The sequence below is a fragment of the Poecilia reticulata genome, chromosome 5 (genome assembly GCF_904066995.2).
Source record: "Poecilia reticulata chromosome 5, P_reticulata-male-v2, whole genome shotgun sequence".
Classification (NCBI taxonomy): Eukaryota; Metazoa; Chordata; class Actinopteri; order Cyprinodontiformes; family Poeciliidae; genus Poecilia; species Poecilia reticulata.
This window is the reverse complement of record NC_088834.1, coordinates 639,938-663,247: the sequence shown is the minus strand read 5'-3', so window position 1 is coordinate 663,247 and position 23,310 is coordinate 639,938. Positions and strand designations below refer to the sequence as shown.

The following is a 23,310-nucleotide window of genomic DNA, read 5'->3' as shown; positions in this document are numbered from 1 at the left end:
ATGTCTTGTAGGTGAAATGATCTGAAAGTGAAGCCGGGCCTGAAAATAAGCTAAAGTTATTTAAAGTGTAAGATATTTTCTCTGAATATTCAGTAATCCTAATCTGTAATCTCCAACAGACCGTAGATTTGTTGCGATGCGGAGCCTGAGGGCCTGGAGCCGTTCTCAGTGTCTGATGTTAGAACTGGATTTATTGATGTATATTTGTACGAGTGGCCTACAGCCAGGCACTGAGGCCATATTACTGTGATCTGCACTGTTTTCTGTATTTATTTCATAAAGTTCGTAGCTTTGCCTCGTCTCGTGCGTTGAGGCGAACAAAGTTGGCTCTGGTGGATAAAACAATATTTAGTTTGCTGTTTAACTAAAAACTAATAAATTCGGTGGATTGTAGATCTGGATCCGGTGGGAAGGTTCGGGTCAAACAAGCCCTACTCAGAATGGGTCTGAACTTCATCTCCATGGTAACGGCGGTTTGGACCGGAGCACCCGAGTGGAGCTGCAGACACCTGGAGCCGCTGCAGCAGCCAATCACAGGACGGCAGGATGAAATCACCTGGTGTCGGCCAACAGGAACAACAGCCAACAAGCTAAATCTGAATAAATCTGTCAGTTCATTTTCCAGCCGCACAAGGTGACAGTGAAGAGAAGCTCACAGCAGAACCAGAACCAGACTCTGGTACCTGGTACCTGTCGGACCCGGCTCCGGTACCTGACCCGTACAGGTACAGACTGGCTTCAGAACTTTGTTTTGTGTGTTTCAGCAGGTCCATTTTTCCTACAAATCCTACGTTGTGAGGAAGCTCTGCTGCTTATTGGGTTGTGGTCAGCTGCAGGGCAGCTGGGCCGGCCGAACTCCGGCCCAAACCGCCAAACTGAGTCAAAAAAGGTTATTTTACCTCCTCAACAACAAAATATGCATGTAGTTCTTTAATTAAACAGATTCGTTGCTTGAAAGGGATCAATTATTGAAGATCCAAGGGTTCTGCAGGGCTGCCTTGTTAAAACAACAGAAATGTTCTAATCAGTTCTGATCAGCAGGGTCAGGATTTGGGTCGTCCTTCAGAAAGACTTGGTGTATTTAAGTTTATAAAATCAATTAAACGTAGGTTTGGGTGCAGCAAAGTTCACGTTTGAAGAAAAGTCACTGCATGGAGAAGGTCTGGGCAAGAGAACATGACAAGCCGGATTATTTAAAGACAAAAACTTTGTGTTGTAGCAAATATGTTTTATTGTACGAATCATTTTGGACCCCCTGGTTTGGGTTGGGTTGTGGAAATGAACAACAAACGAACCGACGTTAAGACTTAATCTTGATTACTTTTAATGCAGCGCATCACTTTTTGTTTTTGCGTCCAAAAGTTCCTGCTGGAACCTTTAAATACGACGCAGTTACAACCAGCAGCTTCTCTCTGGGTTCATTTCTGGTTTCTGTAGATTAAACATTACAGTAGAAATGAGACAAAACAAACTTACAGTAACTTTTCAGCAAGATGGATAAAAAGTTATAGATTATAGATTTCACTCTAAGTGAAATAATTATCCAGTAGAACGAGTTCTGTTTTTGCAGTGAATAAACACTTTCCTCCAATCTGGTGGCTGAAGAACGAGGAACAGATTCAAAAAATAGAAATTGAGTTCATATCTATTTATGCAACAACAGCAAATTATTGTTTTAATTGAAGTTGTTGCTTATTTTATGTGGTTTGATTCAAATGATTAAATGTGAATAATTAATTACACACCCTGAAATTAAATTGATTAAAAATTTTAGTCTTGTCCCACAATCAGTAGACATACGTGTATGTGTGTGTGTGTGGATGTGTGTGTGTGTGAATGTGTGAATGTGTGAATGTGTGTGTGGATGTGTGTGTGTGAGTGTGTGTGTGGATGTGTGTGTGTGGATGTGTGTGTGCGTGTGTGTGTGTGGATGTGTGTGTGTGAGTGTGTGAATGTGTGTGTGTGTGTGAATGTGTGTATACGTGTGTGTGTGAGTGTGTGTGTGGATGTGTGTGTGCGTGTGTGTGTGTGGATGTGTGTGTGTGTGTGTACATGTGTGTGTGGATGTGTGTGTGTGGGTGTGTGTGTGTGGATGTGTGTGTGTGTGTGTGGATGTGTGTGTGTGTACATGTGTGTGTGTGTGTGTGGATGTGTGTGTGTGTGGATGTGTTAATATGTGAGTGTGTGTGAATGTGTGTGGATGTGTGTGTGTGTGTGGATGTGTGTGTGTGTGTAAATCAACTCCAAACAGCTTCAGATTTAAACCGTCTCTATTTACTTTATACACCATAAATAAATATCCGCTCCATCAGCCTCCAGTCAGGACCAACATGGCCGCCGGTTGCCATGGAGACGGCAGGCCTCTACTCCCCGGGGTTGGGCGGACCCTCGGCTTCCTCTGCGCTCGGACCCGACATCTGCATGAAGAGCTGGCGCAGCTCAGTGATGTCATCATCCAGGTGCGGCGCGGCGTGCTGCTCGCGCTCCTCGATGAAGTCCCAGAGCCGGACCCTGTTCATGAACTGGACACACAGAACCGGGTCAGAACCACAGGGATCGCATGGCCAGGGGGTAACGGCAGCGGTGGGTTCTGACCCGGACGTTTCCCTCGGAGCTCAGCTGCTTCCGGGGCCGGTCCGGTTCGGGTCGGGTTCCGTCCGGGTAGGCGTGGAGGTACAGGCAGTTTCCCCCGAAGGGACAGGAGCCGCGGCCCTGGTCGAAGTATTTACAGGCCTTCTTGCTGCAGAAACAGAGGAGTCAGCCACGCACTCCGATTGGCCGACGGCCAGGGGGCGGGGCTTACACAGGAAGTTACCTCACGCCCGACTTGAAGAGCTCGATCAGGTGATCCTTCTCATCCTGGTCCTCGACCCAATAGACGGATGGGATGACGAACTCCGAGATGATCCGACACTCCGGACAGGACCTGGAGGGAGAACCGGGTCAGAACCGCTGAGAGGCTGAAGGCTCTCTACAGAACCCTCATCTCTTTCTATTTTCTCTGGTTCTGGTCCACGGTACCAGAACCGGGCCGGACTCACTTGATGATCTTGTTGCAGAAGTTGGTGGTTCCACGCCACTGGCGGATGCAGCTGAGGCAGAAGGTGTGGCAGCAGGAGGACAGGATGCCGAACCGCCGCTCCGACGGCGCCGCTTTCTGGACCACCACCTCCATGCAGATGGAGCACACCTGCACAGGTACAGTGCGGTCAGGACGACGTCGTCACGGCAACCGGTACAGAGACTCACCTCACCCACCTTGTTCTGGCTGAGCTGGGCGGCGAACGCCTTCTCCATGTCGGCCTCAAACGCCAGCAGGCACACCTGGAGAGAGACGGGTCAGGTACCTGAGCCCGGTCCGACAGGTACCAGGTACCAGAGCCGGGTCCGACAGGTACCAGGTACCAGAGCCCGGTCCGGTAGGTACCTGAGCCGGGTCCGACAGGTACCAGGTACCAGAGCCGGGTCCGACAGGTACCAGGTACCAGAGCCGGGTCCGACAGGTACCAGGTACCAGAGCCCGGTCCGGTAGGTACCAGAGCCCGGTCCGGTAGGTACCTGAGCCCGGTCCGGTAGGTACCTGAGCCCGGTCCGACAGGTACCAGAGCCGGGTCCGACAGGTACCAGGTACCAGGACCCGGGTCGGTGCTCACCTTCTCGTGAGCTCTCCTCTGCTCCGGGTCGTGGGGGTGGAGCACCTGCAGGCGACACACCTCACACAGGTCGCCATGGAGATACGGGCAGCTGTCGCCATAGAAACAGTGTCCGGCGGCGGCGTACGGACAGAGCTGATAGGCTCCGCCCACCGCGTGAGGCTCTGCAGGGAGAAGGATAGGTGAACAGGAAGTTGTCATCAGCCAATCGGATGGCTCCATTTGGGACTCACCTGGTTCTGGAACCGACCCGTCCAGCCCGGTTCTGATGGCTTCCACGTAGGACTGCGGAGCAGCCGCCGCCTCCGGTACCGCCGGGATCGGACCGTCTGACAGGCCGCCAAAGGTCCGGTCGCCGCACAGTGCTGAGGAACAGGAAGGGGCGGGGTCACACGCCGAGCAGCACACCTGGACTCACCTGTCCAACACCTGGACCCGACCCGCAAGCAAACCCATGGTACCATCAGAACCCAGGAGTTACCAGATTATTGGGTTCTGTAGATCTGAATTTTGTACAATGTAGATTATTTTTTCCACCAATGGCCTCCTGGGTTTCCACTGTTCAGTGATGTCATCACCCAGGGCGGCCATCTTGTTTATTTGGATCCAGGTAAACTCTACATTCAGGAAATGACTTTTATTTTAAATTTAGGGAATAAAAACAAGAAAGCAGTCGTAATTTTAGGAGAATAAAATCGTAATTTTATGCAAACACAAAAAATGTAAAATTAAAAAGATGAATGTTGTGAAGTTATACTTTTACAGATTATACTTAATAAACACGTCGGCATCAAATTATGTTCAGTAGCTGAACTTTGAGTCGATTCGTCAAACTGAGTATTTCACAGAATAAGGAACTAATCAGATTTTTTCTACAGAAGCTTTTTTTCTCACCATATCAACTTATTTCTTGTAATTTTATGACGTTTGTTCTGGTGGAATTGTGTCTTTTCTGCTAATATTATGACTTTATTCCCATAATCACACAGAAATTCTCGCTCTGTGACGCTGATCCAACTGACAGATGGAATGATTGAAATAAAATCCACTTTGTGAAAATATTTTATCTTTTTTGGAAAAGAAAGAGAAAAAAAATGAAGTAAAATTGAGTCAGCTATGAAAAAATCTGCAGCAGCTCAGGTGTGTCCTTACCTCTGTCCTTCAGGACCAAAGGCTTCTTCCCTTCACCTCTGACCCCTCTGCCTGCACATGCTGGGTCTGCAGAAGCTCCGCCCCCTCCTCCTCTCACTGAATGTTTCACGTGATCATACCTGGACACACAGCACACCTGTCATGTACCTGGAGGTTAGACAGGTCAGCTGCCAGGGGCAGGTGCGCCTCACCTGCAGCGCTCTCCGTAGGCGCAGGTTCCCCTCTGGTAGTACTTGCAGATGGTGGACGGTTTGCTGTTGTTCAGGTCATGAGAGAACAGGCAGTTGCTGCCCTCCCTGCAGACTCCGTGGAGGAAATACCTGCAACACACCTGGACACGTGACTCACCTGGCAGTCACCTGTTCAGTCCACTCAGGTACATTCAGACAGACCTTTGCTAAAGATTGGGTCATTTAAAACTGCAGCATGTAACTTTTATAAAACATTTTTTTACACATTTGTTTGAACTGTCACCATGTTGTGGCAGTTTGGTGTGAGACACTCTGTAGGCCCTCTGCTTTCTCCCAGTAGCAGTCTGTATTACAGTACGTCTGAAGAAGCCTCTAACTGAAGATACTCTGCTTTTCCACGACAGTCTGATGGTCTGGGTTGGCCATCATTTGCTTGATTTGAAGAATATTATCCCTCCTTGCTCTCTGCTATGCTGCAGCTAGCGTAGCATGTTATGAATGCTCAAACTAGTAGCGTATCCTGACTGTAAATTGTTTCTCCGCCACTGGAACATTTAGCAACAAGTACATAAAGTTGATTGACTGCACTAAGCCCCTCCTCCTGGCTCTGATTGGTTGTTTGTGGTTGGTAGCGGTTCATCGACATTTTTACAGATTGTCTTTAACAAACTGTCACAAAATGGCGACTGTTTTAACAAATACGTAAAAAACATTTTCTTCATAAAAGTTGCAAACTGCAGCTTCAATCTGCTCAGAACCAGAACTTTATCTGAGAAACATCTCCGATCAGGAGAACTGCAGAATGAAACCGGTTCCGATCCGGTTTAATTGGACAGCAGAGGTTCGGACGGAACTCTACCTTTTACAGTCACACTAACTGGACCGAACCGGGTGGGAAGAGCACCAGGATCGGAACCAGACGCAAGCAGCGACGTTCTGCCCTAAACTATAGTTTCCATGGAAACGGCAGGACTCGAGCAGCTTACTGATCAATCGGCTGATCAGATGAATAGCTGCGCATGCTCACACAGATAAGCATACCCAGCGGCAGAGCTAGCGGCTAAAAACATTAGCTTTACGGCAGCGCGTGCGCAGTGACGGTCCTGAGTTAGTCGGACAGGTAGCTTAGAGACAGAGACACAGCAAAGAGCGCGCGCTCACCTGCAGGTCACCTGTCTGGTGCTCATCTTCTTCGTCGTGGTCTGCGCTCAGCTGCCGGAAGTGTGCTGCTGGTTCTCCGCTCTAAGAGCTCCGGGTGTAAGCAGCAGAAGGAGGAACGTTCCTGCAGCTGCAGAAAATAGCGCCATCCTGCGAAGGTTCTGGTCCGGTTCTGGTCCCGTGTATTCATGTTATCCTGCTGTGATTTTAACGATCCAAAAAGGAGCTCTTTGATTCCAGACTGACCCAGTGTGTGTTACCGTTTCTGGTTCTGGTTCTGTCTCATCAGCCCAGGGAGGTTCGGTTTCAGGTTGGATGTTTTCTGCTCTCACCTGGCGGACTTTCACCTGTTCAGGTTTAGGATTACTCATTTGTATTCCTGGAGGTTCTGGGTTCCGGCTCTGGTTTGTGTTTCAGGTCTCAAGCTGTTGATTCTGTCCCAGGTACTTTTGGATCAGAACCTAAAACAGAACCATAACGGCTCTATCTGCGAAGTCCAAATCAGCTGCTAAGCTTTATATTCACCAGTTTACAGAAAAAAACTGATTATCTTATTTTAACAATTTATATCTCTTTATTCGGTTTATGTAGATATTAATTGGTCCTGGGTAACAGGTGGAGTGCCACAGCTCACCTGTTTGGTACTAATGAACCAAACAGAAGCAGGACTACCCAAAGAGAACCCATTCCTAATAACTCCATGCAGAAAGGACCCAGGCTGGGTTTCCAACCCAGGACCTCTATGCTACCTCCTGAGGCACCCGGAGGAACCTCAAGGGTTCCTCGAATTCATGTACTTCAACCCCCAAGTACACCAGGGACCCTCATGTTCCCCTAATGAGCCCCCTGACAAATCCCCCCGAAGTCCCTGAGGAACCCCTCGGTCCCCCAAGGTTCATCAGCCACCTGATGAACCGAACCCTTCAGGAACCCCTTAGTCTTTCCTGTTCCTGGAGTTCCTGGACTCAGGGTGTTTCCTGGGTCCAGCTCAGGTGTGCCAGTTTACCTGCAGACAGAGGATAATTTCACCTGTTCCTCAGAGATGATGAATGGCTGAAGAGGAAAGTGTGACATTTGACCCCAGATGAGTCTATCTCTGTCAGACTCACCTGAGCTCACTGATCAGATCGCCGTCTGACAGGTGAGACGGAAAACATTCAGTGAGAGCCAATCAGGAGGCAAATCCTGGAAGCTTCCTGTTTCAGCTTTCAAGTCAGAATTTTTCTGCTGGTTTGGGTCAGAACCAGAACACCCCACCAGTCTTCAGACCTCAGAGTATAAAGCTGAACACGTCCTGCTCTGTCCATGTTTTCATGGCAACAATGCAGACGCAGTCCAGAGGTCACCTGCTCAGACTGACTCACCTCCAGGTGAAACAGGTCACATGACCACCTGGCTGACACCAGAACACCTGATAGGCTGGAATCAGGGTCTGTGATGTCATCTGATAGGCTGTATCCAGGCAACCAGAGGAGGAGGCGGGGAGAAGAGGCTAAAGAGAGGAGGAAGAAGAGGAGTGGGTCAGACTGCCAAGCAGCTGAGGAGGAGATGGAGCAAAGCGTCATCCACCTGAGCCACTGCCAGACGGAGATCTTCTGCTTCGCGGTGCCTGAGGTGTGTCCGAGCTGCGGGGAGGAGCTGAAGGGCCGCAGACTGCAGGAGGCGCCGGTGAGCCTGCCGTCCCCCTTCACCGACGGACACAAGACCTCCTGCTGCCTGCTGGTCGCTCCTGCACACAATAACCAGGACAGGTAACGGCACACCTGCACAGGTACACCCAGGACAGCCTGCAGAAAACACTCAGCCAACAGCTGTTAGAACCCAGTAGAACCAGTATCGGTCTGGATTGGTGGGTGCTGAGGTTTCCTGTTAATGCTGGTCTGGAACACCTGAGCTCTTTACCTGAAAACCTTACATCAGTTACCTGCAGGTGACTGGTTTGCAGGTCAGGAAACCAGTTTGGAGTACGACACCAGTCTAACCAGTGTGTCCTCCTCTGTCCCTCAGAGACTTTACTGGGACATCAGACCTGCACACTGGCATCTCCAACACTAAAGGTATGAACCTGAGACAAGGGCCTTTGTCCAGGTGAGGAGGCCTACAGGTTACCTGGGTGATGTCACCGCTCTGTTTCACCTGACTCTGTCTCACCTGTATATTTATCCAGGTGTTGTTTATAACTACACTCAGGATGGCGTGCGGCGAGATCAGAGTGGGTGGAGCCGCTGTGTCAGCGTCCCCCTGGTCCGACCCGACATGTTCCACCTGCTGGCTCAGTGGGACCAGTACCTGGAGACGTTCTCTGAGGGACCCGCCTGGGACCCAGTGTGGCAGAAGTAGGTTCCACCCAAAGCCCCTGTCTCACTACCTGTCCTCTCTGACTCACCTGTCGGTCTCTCAGGTTCCATGAGGAAGACCACAACTGCTTCAGCTTCTGCCTCCAGTTCTTGAACGGCGTCCTGGCCATGGAGGGTCGCGGCGCTCTGAGCCGGGACGACTTCACCCGCTGCTTCATCCTGCCGAGGATGAGGAGGGTGTCAAAGTACACCACGCTGATCCGGCACCTGCAGGAACACCAGTACTACCTGGCAGACAGGCAGGAGACACTGGGATACGGGCAGGAAGAGTCGGTCACCACCAGTTAAACCAACCAATCCACCAGTTAAACCAACCATACTACCAGTTAAACCAGTCTCAGTATTGTTGAAGCTACACAGTTGAAACAGCAGCCTGACCACTAGTTAAGTCAGTCTGGTCAACTGGTCTGTTTTGATGTGACATGAATGTTTATTTATTGTTTGTAAATAAAGGTGAATATTTTCATAAACCATAACGGAGCTTCAGACGTCTGTGTTTTGGATGAAGCATCTGAAGCAGGAAGTCTTTCCACCAATCAGGAAGAAGCTGAGGTTAGAGGAGGAACCAAAGGGAGAGAAGAGTTGGATCCAGCAGCTTGAATGGACTGGTTCTGATCTGAACTGGTTTGTGGACTGTAGAAGTAGAGTACTGTTTTTCATGGCAATTATAGATTATTGAGCTGAGCTTTATTGATTTCAGCTAAATAAGGATGGAGGAAACCGTCCTCGGTTGCGTCCCGGGGAACGGAACTGAAACCAGAACCACCCGAAACCCTGGATGTATGAGCAGGTGGAGAAATAGTTCTGGTCTCATTAGCAACCGATTAATATTATGTAGAGGTGTGTTGCGCGAATTATCCAGCAGATGGCGGTAGAGCAATTATTTGCATGCAATCAAACCGCAAAGAAGAAGTTCCGAATGGAGTTTCCAGCCGGACACAGTTTATGTAGCACCGCCTCAGCTCCCAGGAACGAACCACAGCGTTTAAACTTGAGATTGGACCTAATTCTGGCCGTCCGGAACCGGCGGAATGCAGGCGGAGTTCCGGCCTCCTCGGAGGAGAACCCGGGTTTATGAGGACTACAAGGCTCCGCTGCCGCTGATCCGGAACCGGCAGGACAGGAAGCATTACCGGGGGGAGCTGATCCACCAGCAGGTTCTGGTCTGCCATCCGGACCACATCCAGAGCATCCACAACCAGGTCAGAACCAGATCCAGGTTCAGTAGAACCAAGTATGAACCAGCAGATGCAGGTCCAGAACCAGGTCCAGATGCAGGTCCAGAACCAGGTCCAGATGCAGGTCCAGAACCAGGTCCAGATGCAGGTCCAGAACCAGGTTCAGGTCCAGAACCAGGTTCAGGTCCAGGTCCAGAACCAGGTTCAGGTCCAGGTCCAGAACCAGGTTCAGGTCCAGGTCCAGAACCAGGTTCAGGTCCAGAACCAGGTCCAGGTCCAGAACCAGGTTCAGGTCCAGGTCCAGAACCAGGTTCAGGTTCAGGTCCAGAACCAGGTTCAGGTCCAGAACCAGGTTCAGGTCCAGGTCCAGAACCAGGTTCAGGTCCAGGTCCAGAACCAGGTCCAGAACCAGGTCCAGGTTCAGGTCCAGAACCAGGTCCAGGTCCAGGTCCAGGTCCAGAACCAGGTTCAGGTCCAGGTCCAGAACCAGGTTCAGGTCCAGGTCCAGAACCAGGTTCAGGTCCAGAACCAGGTCCAGGTCCAGAACCAGGTTCAGGTCCAGGTCCAGAACCAGGTTCAGGTTCAGGTCCAGAACCAGGTTCAGGTCCAGAACCAGGTTCAGGTCCAGGTTCAGGTCCAGAACCAGGTCCAGAACCAGGTTCAGGTCCAGAACCAGGTTCAGGTCCAGGTTCAGGTCCAGAACCAGGTCCAGGTCCAGAACCAGGTTCAGGTCCAGAACCAGGTTCAGGTCCAGGTCCAGAACCAGGTTCAGGTTCAGGTCCAGAACCAGGTCCAGATGCAGGTCCAGAACCAGGTTCAGGTCCAGAACCAGGTTCAGGTCCAGAACCAGGTCCAGGTTCAGGTCCAGAACCAGGTCCAGATGCAGGTCCAGAACCAGGTTCAGGTCCAGAACCAGGTTCAGGTCCAGAACCAGGTTCAGGTCCAGAACCAGGTTCAGGTTCAGGTCCAGAACCAGGTTCAGGTCCAGAACCAGGTTCAGGTCCAGGTCCAGAACCAGGTCCAGAACCAGGTTCAGGTCCAGAACCAGGTTCAGGTCCAGGTCCAGGTCCAGAAGCAGGTTCAGGTCCAGGTCCAGAACCAGGTTCAGGTCCAGAACCAGGTTCAGGTTCAGGTCCAGAACCAGGTTCAGGTCCAGAACCAGGTTCAGGTCCAGGTCCAGAACCAGGTTCAGGTCCAGGTCCAGAACCAGGTTCAGGTCCAGAACCAGGTTCAGGTCCAGGTCCAGGTCCAGAAGCAGGTTCAGGTCCAGGTCCAGAACCAGGTTCAGGTCCAGAACCAGGTCCAGGTCCAGAACCAGGTTCAGGTCCAGAACCAGGTTCAGGTCCAGAACCAGGTCCAGAACCAGGTTCAGGTCCAGGTCCAGGTCCAGAACCAGGTTCAGGTCCAGAACCAGGTCCAGGTCCAGGTCCAGAACCAGGTTCAGGTCCAGGTCCAGGTCCAGAACCAGGTCCAGGTCCAGAACCAGGTCCAGAACCAGGTCCAGGTCCAGGTCCAGACATGGTCTGTCGTTTCTCAGGCTAAACGTGTTTGTCGTTTTAGGGCTACTTTGGAAAAGGGGTTCTGTCCAGAGCCCGACCGGAACACAGCATTTCCGACCAATGGGAGCGTGAGTTTCCACCCACACAATGACATCATCTTCAGTCATCCAATCCGTGCTGACCTCTGTTTTTGTCACAGAACACAAAGGTGTGCTTCTACCTGTCATCTCTCAGTCCAGGTATGTGACATCACATCCTGTCTGCTTACACAGTGACATCACATCCTGTCTGTGGTGATGGTGTCACATGTCTGACCCTCACAGGTATGAAGAGCTGCTCAGGTGGGCAAAGGCGGAGCTTTCTTCTCAGCGATTGGATGAAGAGGTGGCCAATCAGACACTGCTGGCTCTGACTGAGACTGTGGAGGAGGAAGAGGAGGCAAATGGAGCAGAAGAAGAGCCAGGGGGCGGAGCCTGTGTCCAAATGAAGAGGCTAGGGGCGGAGTCAGAGCCAGAGGAGAGAAACTACAGGTAGAGTTCAGCCCCCAGAGAGACCGGTTCTGAGGAAGAACCAGACTGAACCTGTTTCCTGTCAACGTTCAGGTCCGACCCACAGAACCTAGACCTGGACGCAGAACCGGACTCTGACTCCGACTCTGAGCCCGGTTCTGGTGTCCGTGTTCCGGGTCCTGGTTATGTCCTGGTGGACCTGGAGGCTCAGGTGGGTCCTCACCTGAGATGGTTTCTGCTGCTGGTGTTTCTCTGCTGCTGCTGTTCATTTGTTGTTGTTTCCATGGTTACAGGATGGAGGCGGAGCCAGGGAGGTGAGGCGGAGTCCTCTGGCTCTTACAGAATACCTGCAGCTGAGCCTGGAGGAGGTAACACACCTGAGTCAGCACAGCAACTCTACACAGGCAGTGAGACTGATCTACTTACATATTTCTATGAGAAGGAATGATAATTCGATTTGAGTCCATTTATCTCACTCAGCCTACTCTAGGCTCAAACCAGTAGCCAATCACAGACGAGTCTTTTTCATCCAATCAGTTTATTCCCAGGAAATACTGAAAAACAACTAATTATTGCAGCAAAAGACCAAAATTTCACTTCTAATCGGCTCACCTGTCTGACCTGCAGGCCTTCTTCCTGGTCTACAGCCTTGGCGTTCTGTCTGTCTACCAGCAGCAGGTGAGGCTCTCATTTGGACCTCTGATGCGTTTTGTCAGGATGTGACCTCATCATCTCTGTCCTGTCCTCTGATTGGTCAGGAGCCCCTGTCAGTCGTGGAGCTGTGGAGGACGTTTCGGTCGCTGCGTCCCGACTTCGTCAGTTCATACGCTGCGTACCATCACTTCCGCAGCAGGGGCTGGGTCCCTAAGGGAGGAGGCGGGGCCAAATACGGCGTTGATCTCAGTAAGGCCCAGTGAGCTGTCAGTCAGAGTGCAGGGAAAAGCTGGAGCTGTTCCAGACCCTGGATCAGAACCAGGACACATTCTGCTGGTCTGTGGACTCATCAGGTGTGTTTTCTCCTCTGGTTCTGGTTTCAGTGCTCTACAGGAAGGGACCACCTTTCTACCACGCCAGGTAACGCTCACCTGTGTCCAAGTGAAGGTCAGACATGTTGTCTCTCCCACAGCCGCCTCGTTGTGCTCTGGGTTGGGAGCTCCTGACGGATCATCCCGGGTTCTAGTTTCTGAAAACGATTAGAAATGCTGCAGCAGGAGGGCCTCACAGATTGTCCCTGTCCTCTTCCCGTAGCTACTCGGTGGTGGTGGAGAGGACAGGTGAATCGTTGGGGGGTGCAGCGCTGCGCCCGTTTTCCTGGCGCTCTCTGGCGGCTCTCAGCAGGATCACAGCCAGTGTTTCCAAGGTAACTGCTCCACCTGTCGCTGCTACCTGGTGCTGCTGTTGATGTTTCTTAATGGTGGATCCTGATTGGTTCCCAGGAGTTGATGCTATGTTACATCATCTACCCAACTGACCTATCAGAGGATGACCTGGATTCACCTGTGTGCCTGAGCAGGTTAAAGGTTCAGGTAAAGATCAACTACCTGTCTCCACATCATGAGTTACCATGGTAACTGACTGTGTTTATTGTTTTTTTCAAATGTACTTTATTTTGAACAAATGACATTATAAAGAAAAACCTTCAACACAATAATTAATATCTGATTACATTAAACAAAACATAAACAGAAATAATGGTAAAAAAATAAAAATAACAACGGATATTAATGTTACTCAAAGGTCTTCCAATCTACAAGTAGAGTAAAAAAAGTTACATAAATTTATACACAAATAGGTAAAAGTAAAACAATGTATCTTTTAGTCCATACAAACAATATTATTTTTATAAGAAATGTGCAAAAATACATCCAAGGACGTATAAAAAGAGTAAATAAGAGAAAATGGCAAAGGTTCTGCTTTCAGGATGAAGTTACATTTCTTTAGAAGGGTTTTTGTTTTTCCAAGTTTCTGATTATTTAATTTAAGTTTTCAATAGAGATAATATATTTATTATTATTACATGAGGGGATTTTTTTCACTCCATATCATCTTGTGGACATAATTAATTATAACAATTATTAAATTGACTTTAACAGTTCAACCTTTTTTTCAGATGACATGAAGATGATCAATATTCTTCAATAAAAGTATTTATACTGCCTGTGTTAACACCAAGAGCTATCAGGGCTGGTTACCGTGGCAACTAAGTGGTGAGAACCAGAACCAGAACCAGAGGACTGTGGTTCTGATCCCAGGTTTATGTCGGACAGACGGAACTAATGGAGCTGGTCATGTCTCTACAGGAGACGATGGTCAGCAGGTGGGTTTCCTCCAGAGAGCGAGCAGAGCAGGACGACATCTGATTGGCTGACAGCAGAAGCAGTTTGGTGATGATCTCATGAAGAGCCGAGCGGCCAATCAGAAGGAAGACCAGCGTGAACGCGGTGTTTGGTTGAATGCAGGCGCGTTTCAGAAGACAGAAGAAGAACATGCAGAGGAAGATGTTCTTCATCGTCATGTTTGTGTTTGACTCCATCTCCTGGTGATGACGTCACCGCCAGCCGCCCCCTGATCTGGCTGAGCTACCTCTGCAGGTGCTCCTGTCTGATCTTCAGGTCCATGTCCAGATGTCTGTTCCCACAGAACCTGTTCAGGAATCCATTAGGAGGAAATCTGTGTGTTTATCCTGTTACCATGGCTACTGATGTTTTTCTGTCAGATGTCAAAGTTCATTAAACAGATGTTCAACATGTTACCTCCATAAATACATGAAAACAGTTCGGCTTCAGTCTCTCTGTGTCCTGTTTGTTGCTTTTGAGGTAAAACCACGGTTCAGAAGTTGTCCGTCCAGAACCGAATCAGAACCACGCAGAGAAGAACTGAACCTGTTGTTTAAATTTATGTCCAAGTTATTGATCAGTTTCATCCCTACTTATATATATATATTTATATATATATACTGCTCAAAAAAATATAGGGAACACTTCATTGTTCACTTAAATGTTAAAGTGTTCCCTTTATTTTTTGAGCAGTGTATATAGCTGGTATCAAGAGCTGAATTCAAATATTAAACTGTTTTGATCTCGTATTATAGAAGTCTCGCGATAACTCCTGAGGTTGCCATTTAAAGCAGCGCCAGTAGCGAGGCGCGAACCCCGGACACAGGATCCGTTATCCGGACAGAGGACACACGTTTAGCCGCTCACATCCCACCGAGCTGCTCTGTACCCAGGTAAATATACATCCTGCTGCCGCTGAGCCGTCCTCTGGCAGGTCATTCGCCTGGAGCGGCCTGCCTCGCTGTTACTTAGCTGTTAGCTGCTGTTAGCTTTGAAGCTCTGTAGCTTCCGATCCGGCTGAGCATGCGCACAGCCCGGACCCACCAGCACCGCAACCCGCGGCTGTTAACGGCTAACCGGTAGCTGCTAGCTGTTAGCGGCTAGCTGCTAGCTGAGCCAGATCAAAGTCCCCGAGATCAGATCCGATCGAAGTCCTTTACAAATGAGACCCTTGGGCTGCCCGATCCGAACCATGAGGATCCAGACCCAAAGTCCTGATAACTGGCTCTAGAAGAGCCGAAACCAGTGACTAGTCAAAGGTTATGGTGGTTCTTCCAGTCTGGTTCTGATCCATTTCATGAGCGTGTAAATGTAAAACCATGAAACGGGAAGTTCTGAATGGACCCAACACAGTAGATGGATCCACCACCACAAAACACCGAACTCTGACCAGAATCAGACTTCCCAGAAAACCCAGTTCGGATCCTCAGAGTTGAGCAGAGATCGGTGCTTACCTGCCTGACACGAAGAGGTTCGGTTCGGTTCTCCAGGTCATCATCATGTCTGACGTCTTGTGTGTAGTTTGGATCCGTCCACAGATCAGAACCAAGCCTCAACTCAGTGGCAGCATGTAAACATAACTTGTTTGGTTCTGGTTCTGGAACGGACTTATTAATTAAGTCAGTAAATCCAGACCAGGTTGATTATGCAGACCATCACCTGTAGATCCACAGTCATTGACCTGTGTGTGTGTGTGTGTGTGTGTGTGTGTGTGTGTGTGTGTGTGTGTGTGTGTGTGTGTGTGTGTGTGTGCGCAGCAGCACCATGATGGCGGATGACCTGGACATTGAGGCGATGCTGGAGGCTCCATACAGGAAGGTGAGACTCACCCAAACTCCTGTACTGTCAGCTTGGGCTCCCCAGGTGTGGAGCCAGGTTCTGGTTCTGGTTCTGCAGAATGTTAATGTGCTATTAACGATTTGTGTGTGTGTGTCAGGAGGACGGGAAGAACCAGAGCCCTGAAGGACAGGAGGAGCGCAGCAAGAGGTAACACCTGCTCATCGGGAATGATAGACGTTGGACGCAGCCTTTTTGATTGTTTTATACCGTATAACAAGCCACACATCAGTAACAGGAGTGAACATTTTATATGAAAAACCGAGCAGAAAAATGTCTAAACTAACAGTGTGAATGTAAAACTGAAAATCTTTTACTTTGAATTACAGATCTTAAAATAAGTTATTGTACTGGTATAGAGATTGGGCTTTTGGAAGGCCCAATCTCGTTGTTTTTATTAAATGGCACTTGTGAATAAAAAATTTTGCCAGAAGGATTAAATTATTACCTTAATTCTTCATTCCCTGTTAATAGACGAGGAACTGCATGTAAGTTGATGTCTAACAGATGGTGGCCAGCGGCTGCAGCAAACGGTAAAACGAGCTGCGAACATTAAAACACAAATCATGCAACAGAAAAACCACAGGAAATACAAACAAAGGGGGAAATTTCTGCAAATAAATAAAGCAACAGTGAGTATAAAACGCTTCAGAGCCAAAGTCTTCCAGGCCACTGGGGGCAGTGTGGAGTCGGTAATATTAGATGCATAAATATGTTGCAGTTCTATGATATTGTAAAAGACATGAAATGTGACAGTTTTCTTTCTTCCTCCATTGTTTTTCTGGTCTTTACTGAGGCTTTGGTCCTAGGTGGTTTTGTGATCCACTCCCCCTAGTGGTCTGGAGGACTTCTGTTGAGTGGAACGAGTTTACAACATTTTATACTTGCTGTTTTTAATTCAGTTGCTGTATTTTCCTTCCCGTTTCCATCTCCTCTGGTTGCATCATTTTTATTTGCAGCGTTTTTCTGTTGCATTTGTTTTTTTGTGCTTAGGAGTTTGTGTGGTTCATGCAGTCGCAGTTTTGCTGTTTGTTGAGCAGCAACTTTAATGCAGTCAGAACCGTACAGTTCACTAAAGGAGTGATGTCAGAATTTACTCTTTGACCTGATTGGCTGCCGCCGGTTCAACAGGAAGAAGCGCAGCCGCAGCAAAGACAGGAAGCGCAGCCGCAGTCGGGACAAGAAGAGGAGCCGCAGCCGCGAGCGCAAAGGCAGCCGCAGCCGCGACCGACGCAGGAGCCGCAGCCGGGAGCGCAGACGCAGCCGCAGCCGCGAGCGGGGGGGCCGCTACAAAGACCACCACAAGCAGTGAGTCCTCTTCCTGGTTCCCTCAGTGATGTCACTTCCTGGTTTGTTTCATCAGGGGTTGCTGAAGGAGAACCTTCAGGATGCGCATCTGGTTCCCAAAACCTGGCCCGTGGTTCTGGAGGTTTCAGAACCCGGTCCGGTTCTGGTGACTGACTGACTCTGTTTCAGCCGCAGACGGTCGAGAAGCAAGAGTCCAATCAGGAAGGAGAAAAGCCCACCCAGGTGAGACTGACGGACCCTGAGACCTGAATAAATCAATTCATTGATTAATTGATAAATCGATTTTCCTTTTGTTTTCATTTATTGTGGATATTTAAAATGTCTTCAGGCTCCAGTGATAAATGTTAGTTAAAATAACATTAATTGTTCTTTGACAGGGTGAACTTACCATCATATTACTAATATTATTTTAGGTTCTGTTTCAGATTTAGCTGGACGATAAATTGCCCCAGTAATTATCGTGATAATATAGTTTTGTGACCATTTCAGGTAATACTGATCCATATATGATATGATTTTATTTTTAACATTTCTATACTCAAGTCCAAAAAGAAACTTGAGTGAACTGGTACAGAAATGGACAAACACAAGAACAGAGCAGATAAAGTGGAAACACAAACTTATTACATCTTCACTTTAATCCACAGCAGAATCTGTCCTGCATGTTATTCTAAAACATACAAACTTGATGGATCAAGTTTGACCCATGATCGATCCTGACCGTCCTGTTGTCCTCAGGCTGCCGCTGGACAACCTGACCCCGGAGGAGCGGGACGCCCGCACCGTGTTCTGCATGCAGCTGGCGGCCCGGATACGACCCCGCGACCTGGAGGAGTTCTTCTCTGCTGTGGGGAAGGTGAGGCCACCTGACCAGGAAATGCATCACAAGGCTCTGCTGGCGCCGGACGGGCTCAGCGGCGCACCGAGCCTCCAGAACCGCACAGCATTCTGGGAGATGTAGGCAGAGGAAAGATGTTTGCTGCTCAGCCGATATGCTAAGCAAAGCTAGATTAGTGGAACCATTTGACATGCTCTCTTTATGGTTACCTAGCAACCACCTGCTGGGTAACTTCTGGTTACCTAGCAACATCCCGCTGGGTAACTTCTGGTTACCTAGCAACCACCCGCTGGGTAACTTCTGGTTACCTAGCAACATCCCGCTGGGTAACTTCTGGTTACCTAGCAACATCCCGCTGGGTAACGTCTGGTTACCTAGCAACATCCCGCTGGGTAACTTCTGGTTACCTAGCAACATCCCGCTGGGTAACTTCTGGTTACCTAGCAACCACCTGCTGGGTAACTTCTGGTTACCTAGCAACATCCCGCTGGGTAACTTCTGGTTACCTAGCAACCACCTGCTGGGTAACTTCTGGTTACCTAGCAACCACCTGCTGGGTAACTTCTGGTTACCTAGCAACCACCTGCTGGGTAACTTCTGGTTACCTAGCAACATCCCGCTGGGTAACTTCTGGTTACCTAGCAACCACCTGCTGGGTAACTTCTGGTTACCTAGCAACCACCTGCTGGGTAACTTCTGGTTACCTAGCAACCACCTGCTGGGTAACTTCTGGTCACCCACACAGCAGCAGTGTCCGGTTTGTCCACTGTGCCTCATAACTGCTGAAAAAACAAACTGTGACAAACAGATGAAGCAGGAAACAACGATGTGTTTCACATATTTAAAACAAAAACCAATCAGCTATTATCAATGTCCACTATCCCTGTCAATATCACATTTTCCTGACGGATAAATTGGTCCAGAAGTTGTTCATTCTCAGAGGTCAATAAACTTTAAATTCTAATGAACATTTAACATTTTAGTTTGATTTCATTTATCATTTGATATGAAATGTTAAAATTGACAAAAAAAACTCCAGCTTCCATCCGAGCTTTAGATTCAGAACCACAACTTTTGTTTCTCTGGTGACCTTTGACCTCTCTGTGTTAGCCGGGTTCACATGAGAGACGCCGTCAGTTCGGCGACACGCGGTGCCTGGCTTGATGGTTACCATGGTAACGCCTGCCTACCTCCCACCCCTCAGGTTCGGGATGTGAGGATGATCTCTGACAGGAACTCACGGAGGTCAAAGGGCATCGCCTACATTGAGTTTGTGGAGGCCAGCTCGGTTCCTCTGGCCATCGGCCTGACGGGTCAGAGGCTGCTGGGGGTTCCCATCATCGTCCAGGCCTCACAGGTACCCACACACACCTGGACACACCTGGATACATGGTGACGCAGCTCAGGGTGCTGGGCAGACTGAGCAGATGGGGTGTGTGTGTGTGTGTGTGTGTGTGTGTGTGTGTGTGTGTGTGTGTGTGTGTGCGCGCGCGCGCAGGCGGAGAAGAACCGAGCTGCTGCCGCTGCTGCAGCCAACAGCCTCCAGAAGGGATCGTTTGGCCCGATGCGGCTCTACGTCGGCTCGCTGCACTTCAACATCACTGAGGAGATGCTGAGAGGGATCTTTGAGCCTTTTGGACGGGTGGGACACACACACACACACTCACACACACACACACACACACTAACCCTCCATCTAGGTGTGAACTATCACTGCAAATAACGATTATTGTAATCAAGTAATCAACTCTGCTACAACACAAAATCTTACCAAGAATTTTTGGTCGTTTCTGACGCAAAACTAACCAACAAATAATTTATCAGTAAAATGTATTAGCCAATAATTCTTTAATATTGATACAAAGTTCTAGTTACTGTGGCAGATAACTTTTCATCAATATTAACAAGTTATTGACTTAAAATAAACTCCTATATCTTACTGAAAACTTAGTTTTATTTTTATAAAACTGAAACTCCATTAGTTTTGGAGTTTACAAGCAAGAAGGTTATTTTATCTTGAATGCAAACTGTTTATATTTGTGTCCAGTTTTGCTTTCTTAAACCTTTTGTAGGGTTTGTATACTCCAGTTAGTGATTAATCAATCACTAAGTTAGTTGGTTATTTCATTACCTGATTGGTCGGCCTGTTTGTGTCGCTCAGATTGAAAACATCCAGCTGATGATGGACAGCGAGACGGGCCGATCTAAAGGCTTCGGCTTCATCACGGTGAGTTCCTCCTCATCATCAGTAGAGCAGAACCTGGTGACATCTTTAGCCCGTTAGCATTAGCCTGTTAGCATTAGCCACCCGTGGTGCAGCGGTTCTGTGCCGTCAGTTTGCAGACGCGGAGTGCGCTAAGAAGGCGCTGGAGCAGCTGAACGGCTTCGAGCTGGCGGGCCGACCCATGAAGGTGGGTCATGTGACCGAGCGGACTGACGCCGCCGCCGCTTCCTCCTTCCTGGACAACGACGAGCTGGACCGGTCCGGCGTGGACCTGGGAACCACGGGGCGGCTGCAGCTGATGGCCCGCCTGGCTGAAGGTGAGGTCACGTCCTCTCTCACACCTGGTGTGACTCCGCCCCCACCTTAAAGGCTCACCTTTGTGTGGACAGGTACCGGCCTGCAGATCCCTCCTGCTGCTCAGCAGGCGCTGCAGATGAGCGGCGCCATCGCCATCGGCGCGCTGGCGGCCGTGTCGGGTAAATGCATCACCAGTCGGCTGATCGGCATCTGTTCCTCCATCTCCTCTCAGTTTCTCACCTGTCTGTGTTCCAGCTGCCATGAATCCACCTCTGACCATGAACATGAGCACTCCAGCGCTGAACCTGCCGTCTCAGCCACTCGCCACTCACTGCTTCCAGCTGTCCAACATGTTCAACCCAAACAGGTGAGCGCACACCTGGTGATCAGACTGGAGATCGCTGCTGCTGTTAGCTGATCGCAAAACTTTTCATGTTCCGCTTACGTCGAAAAACACAACTCTGAAATGTTTCCGTTAAATAAGAAACTAAATTAAGATCACATGTGAGAAAGTGAGTTAACCCAATAAAGCAATAGAAAACACGCCTTCATCCTCCTACCACTTCCTGTTTTCTTCTTCGTTTCCACCTGCAGTAACAGCCGGTTATGATCTGGAGCCTCATGTGAAGCAAAAACAGAATTTTCATTGAAATCCACAATTTTTTTTATAAACTTTGACGAAGTAAGACGAATACAGACAGTTGTTAATATTCAAGCTGTCACAGGATTTATCTTCCATTTTAATATTACATAACGCAGATGAATCAGACTGAACACCAGCCTTCACTGAGAAGGTCTCACATGTTTGATGGGTTAAGTTTCATTATAAGTGAAATTTAACTTGGAATGAAAAACTACTCCAATGTATTTAAATTACAGAACAATCAAGATTAATTATAAACAGGAAAATCCAACAGATCCAAACCTTTAGCTCAGAATATGATTCTGCTGACGCTAAGCTAACTGCAGTAGGTTTTTCTTCTGGTCCTCGGATGGAATCTTCTTATTTTTCTGCTTCCTGGAGGTCTGGGCCATAAAGCAGCCCAAACCTCTTAGCTTAGCACTTTAGACACTGACTAAAGGTAGAAAACAAAAAAACTTCATCGCCGAATTCTCCAAGATTCTCAGACGTCCTTCCCTCCACGTGTCCCAATCTGCATGAAGTTATACGTAAAACGTTTTTACCCAAGACCCCAGATCTCCATCCTCACTGATCCCAGCTCAGAGCTGACAGGAAGTGATGAAGTGAGTGAACAGGAAGTGATGAACCCTGTGCTCCAGCTGAGTGTGTGTGTGTGTCTGTGTGTGACAGAGTGTGTGTTGTGTTTCAGTGAGAACGTGCCGGGCTGGGAGCTGGACATCCAGCACGACGTCATCGAGGAGTGCAACAAACACGGAGGCGTCGTCCACATCTACGTCGATAAGAATTCAGCCGAGGTACGCATCTGACCTTTGACCTCTCTGATGGTTTGAATTAAAAGAAGCTGCAGGTTATATCAGCTAGTTTTGATCACAATGAAACAACATGTAGTGAGTCATCCTGTCAGGTGGAGGATCTCTGACCTCTGTCTTTCAGGGAAACGTTTATGTGAAGTGCCCGTCCATCCCGTCTGCCATGGCCGCCGTTAACGCTCTGCACGGCAGGTACTTTGGAGGTAAGACCTGCTGTCACATGACCGCTGCGGACCAATCAGAGAGCTGCTCTGACTGACCTAATCTCACCTGTGTTTGCAGGTAAAATGATCACAGCGGCGTACGTCCCCCTGCCCACCTACCACAACCTGTTCCCAGAGTCTGCCACTGCCACGCAGCTGCTGGTTCCACCGGCCAGGCGGTGATCAATAACACCGACTTCTGATTGGATGATAGATCCCGCCTTCTTTTTAAACCCTGAAATCCCATTGGACCAGTTTGACTGCTTGTCTGACCGCCAGCAGAGGGCGCTCTCTGTTTTCTTCTGGAGATAAACAACCAGCTCTCCTCCCATTGGTTGCTTCCAAACACTGGTCACATGATCATGTGATGCAACACCATCGACTTCCTGATTCCTTAGTTTCAGTGGTGAGCTCTCTCTGTGGCCCCGCCCCCGACCTCCAACTATTGGCTCTGTGAGCCCTGGGGGGGGCGAGGCAATGACAAACTGTCAGTTGATTGGTTGGGTTGAACCGGTTTAGTATTTAAATGTTTTTCTAAAACAAATTTGATTTTGTAAAATTATTGATTAAAAATTATTTTCATGTCTCTCTGAAATGTTGCAGTCTGTCTTTCTGGCTCCTGATTGGCTGGAAGCCGAGGAAGAACCTCCCACTGAACTAACTGGGGATTAAACTCAAATTAATTTCAGTTCACAGAAAGTTTTATTTGAACAGTTTGACTCAAAGACGCAACCAGCAGGGGGAGCCGTAAAGGTTTGTCTGACTTCAGGTTCTGCAGCAGACTGGGTGGCCCAGTCCTCCCAGTCCTCCCAGTCACCTGACTGTCCAGGTGATTATCTGATGTTGAACCTGAGCATCAGGTGGACCCTGCAGCTCATGCTGTGACCACTAGAGGGAAGCAGAGCGCTAACCTACAGGCCCCAACCTGTGATCCTGCATATTTCCGGCTGTTTACACACTTGATATCCTGGTAAACTCATAAGATTGGAAACAAAACTTCAACATTGAAGACGACACTGAGCGCGACTTCCTTCTTCACCAAATGGAAACTAAAACGGAGGCGTTAGATTTTAGTGGTTGGAGGATTTCTCTTTAGTCTTCTGGCGACTTTGCATAGCA

The 23,310-nt window shown here is 48.9% G+C and overlaps 4 protein-coding genes across 10 annotated transcripts; 3 read left to right on the top strand and 1 right to left on the bottom strand.

Moving 5' to 3' along the window:
* Positions 1 to 2,252: 2,252 nt before the first annotated feature.
* Positions 2,253 to 6,281, bottom strand: mkrn2 (makorin, ring finger protein, 2). The gene is made up of 10 exons (XM_008408218.3): positions 6,158 to 6,281; positions 4,997 to 5,125; positions 4,806 to 4,924; positions 3,887 to 4,018; positions 3,654 to 3,817; positions 3,259 to 3,324; positions 3,042 to 3,190; positions 2,816 to 2,926; positions 2,596 to 2,740; positions 2,253 to 2,522 (listed from the first exon to the last, which is right to left on the bottom strand). The coding sequence occupies exons 1-10, from the start codon at positions 6,181 to 6,183 to the stop codon at positions 2,364 to 2,366; spliced, it is 1,200 nt and encodes a 399-aa protein (XP_008406440.1). The 5' UTR covers positions 6,184 to 6,281; the 3' UTR covers positions 2,253 to 2,363.
* Positions 6,179 to 8,987, top strand: LOC103464241 (MKRN2 opposite strand protein). Of its 3 annotated transcripts, XM_008408223.3 has the most exons (5): positions 6,179 to 6,312; positions 7,606 to 7,905; positions 8,162 to 8,211; positions 8,322 to 8,490; positions 8,556 to 8,987. In XM_008408223.3, exons 2-5 carry the CDS (start codon positions 7,703 to 7,705, stop codon positions 8,797 to 8,799), a joined length of 666 nt encoding a protein of 221 aa, XP_008406445.1. In that variant the 5' UTR covers positions 6,179 to 6,312; positions 7,606 to 7,702; the 3' UTR covers positions 8,800 to 8,987. The 3 variants fall into 3 exon arrangements, with proteins under 3 accessions (XP_008406445.1, XP_008406443.1, XP_017160529.1); XM_008408221.3 differs by lacking the exon at positions 6,179 to 6,312 and having other exon boundaries at positions 7,587 to 7,905; XM_017305040.2 differs by lacking the exon at positions 6,179 to 6,312 and having other exon boundaries at positions 7,587 to 7,905; positions 8,162 to 8,242; positions 8,345 to 8,490; positions 8,556 to 8,747.
* A 413-nt stretch (positions 8,988 to 9,400) lies between these two features.
* tsen2 (TSEN2 tRNA splicing endonuclease subunit) lies at positions 9,401 to 14,482 on the top strand. Of its 2 annotated transcripts, none has more exons than XM_008408224.3 (12): positions 9,401 to 9,713; positions 11,250 to 11,316; positions 11,388 to 11,427; positions 11,512 to 11,718; positions 11,791 to 11,908; positions 11,991 to 12,104; positions 12,325 to 12,375; positions 12,456 to 12,600; positions 12,735 to 12,771; positions 12,946 to 13,057; positions 13,134 to 13,223; positions 13,998 to 14,482. In XM_008408224.3, the coding sequence occupies exons 1-12, from the start codon at positions 9,543 to 9,545 to the stop codon at positions 14,055 to 14,057; spliced, it is 1,212 nt and encodes a 403-aa protein (XP_008406446.1). In that variant the 5' UTR covers positions 9,401 to 9,542; the 3' UTR covers positions 14,058 to 14,482. The 2 variants fall into 2 exon arrangements, with proteins under 2 accessions (XP_008406446.1, XP_008406447.1); XM_008408225.3 differs by having other exon boundaries at positions 9,406 to 9,713; positions 11,991 to 12,065.
* A 298-nt stretch (positions 14,483 to 14,780) lies between these two features.
* LOC103464239 (RNA-binding protein 39) lies at positions 14,781 to 22,786 on the top strand. 4 transcript variants are annotated; one of them, XM_008408215.3, is made up of 15 exons: positions 14,781 to 14,926; positions 15,791 to 15,851; positions 15,970 to 16,019; positions 17,001 to 17,177; positions 17,346 to 17,399; positions 17,916 to 18,033; positions 19,220 to 19,372; positions 19,514 to 19,657; positions 20,177 to 20,242; positions 20,352 to 20,556; positions 20,629 to 20,715; positions 20,792 to 20,903; positions 21,868 to 21,973; positions 22,113 to 22,191; positions 22,271 to 22,786. In XM_008408215.3, exons 2-15 carry the CDS (start codon positions 15,798 to 15,800, stop codon positions 22,372 to 22,374), a joined length of 1,509 nt encoding a protein of 502 aa, XP_008406437.1. In that variant the 5' UTR covers positions 14,781 to 14,926; positions 15,791 to 15,797; the 3' UTR covers positions 22,375 to 22,786. The 4 variants fall into 4 exon arrangements, with proteins under 4 accessions (XP_008406437.1, XP_008406439.1, XP_008406438.1 ...); XM_008408216.3 differs by having other exon boundaries at positions 14,792 to 14,926; positions 15,794 to 15,851; XM_081606739.1 differs by having other exon boundaries at positions 14,794 to 14,926; positions 15,788 to 15,851.
* Positions 22,787 to 23,310: the final 524 nt, after the last annotated feature.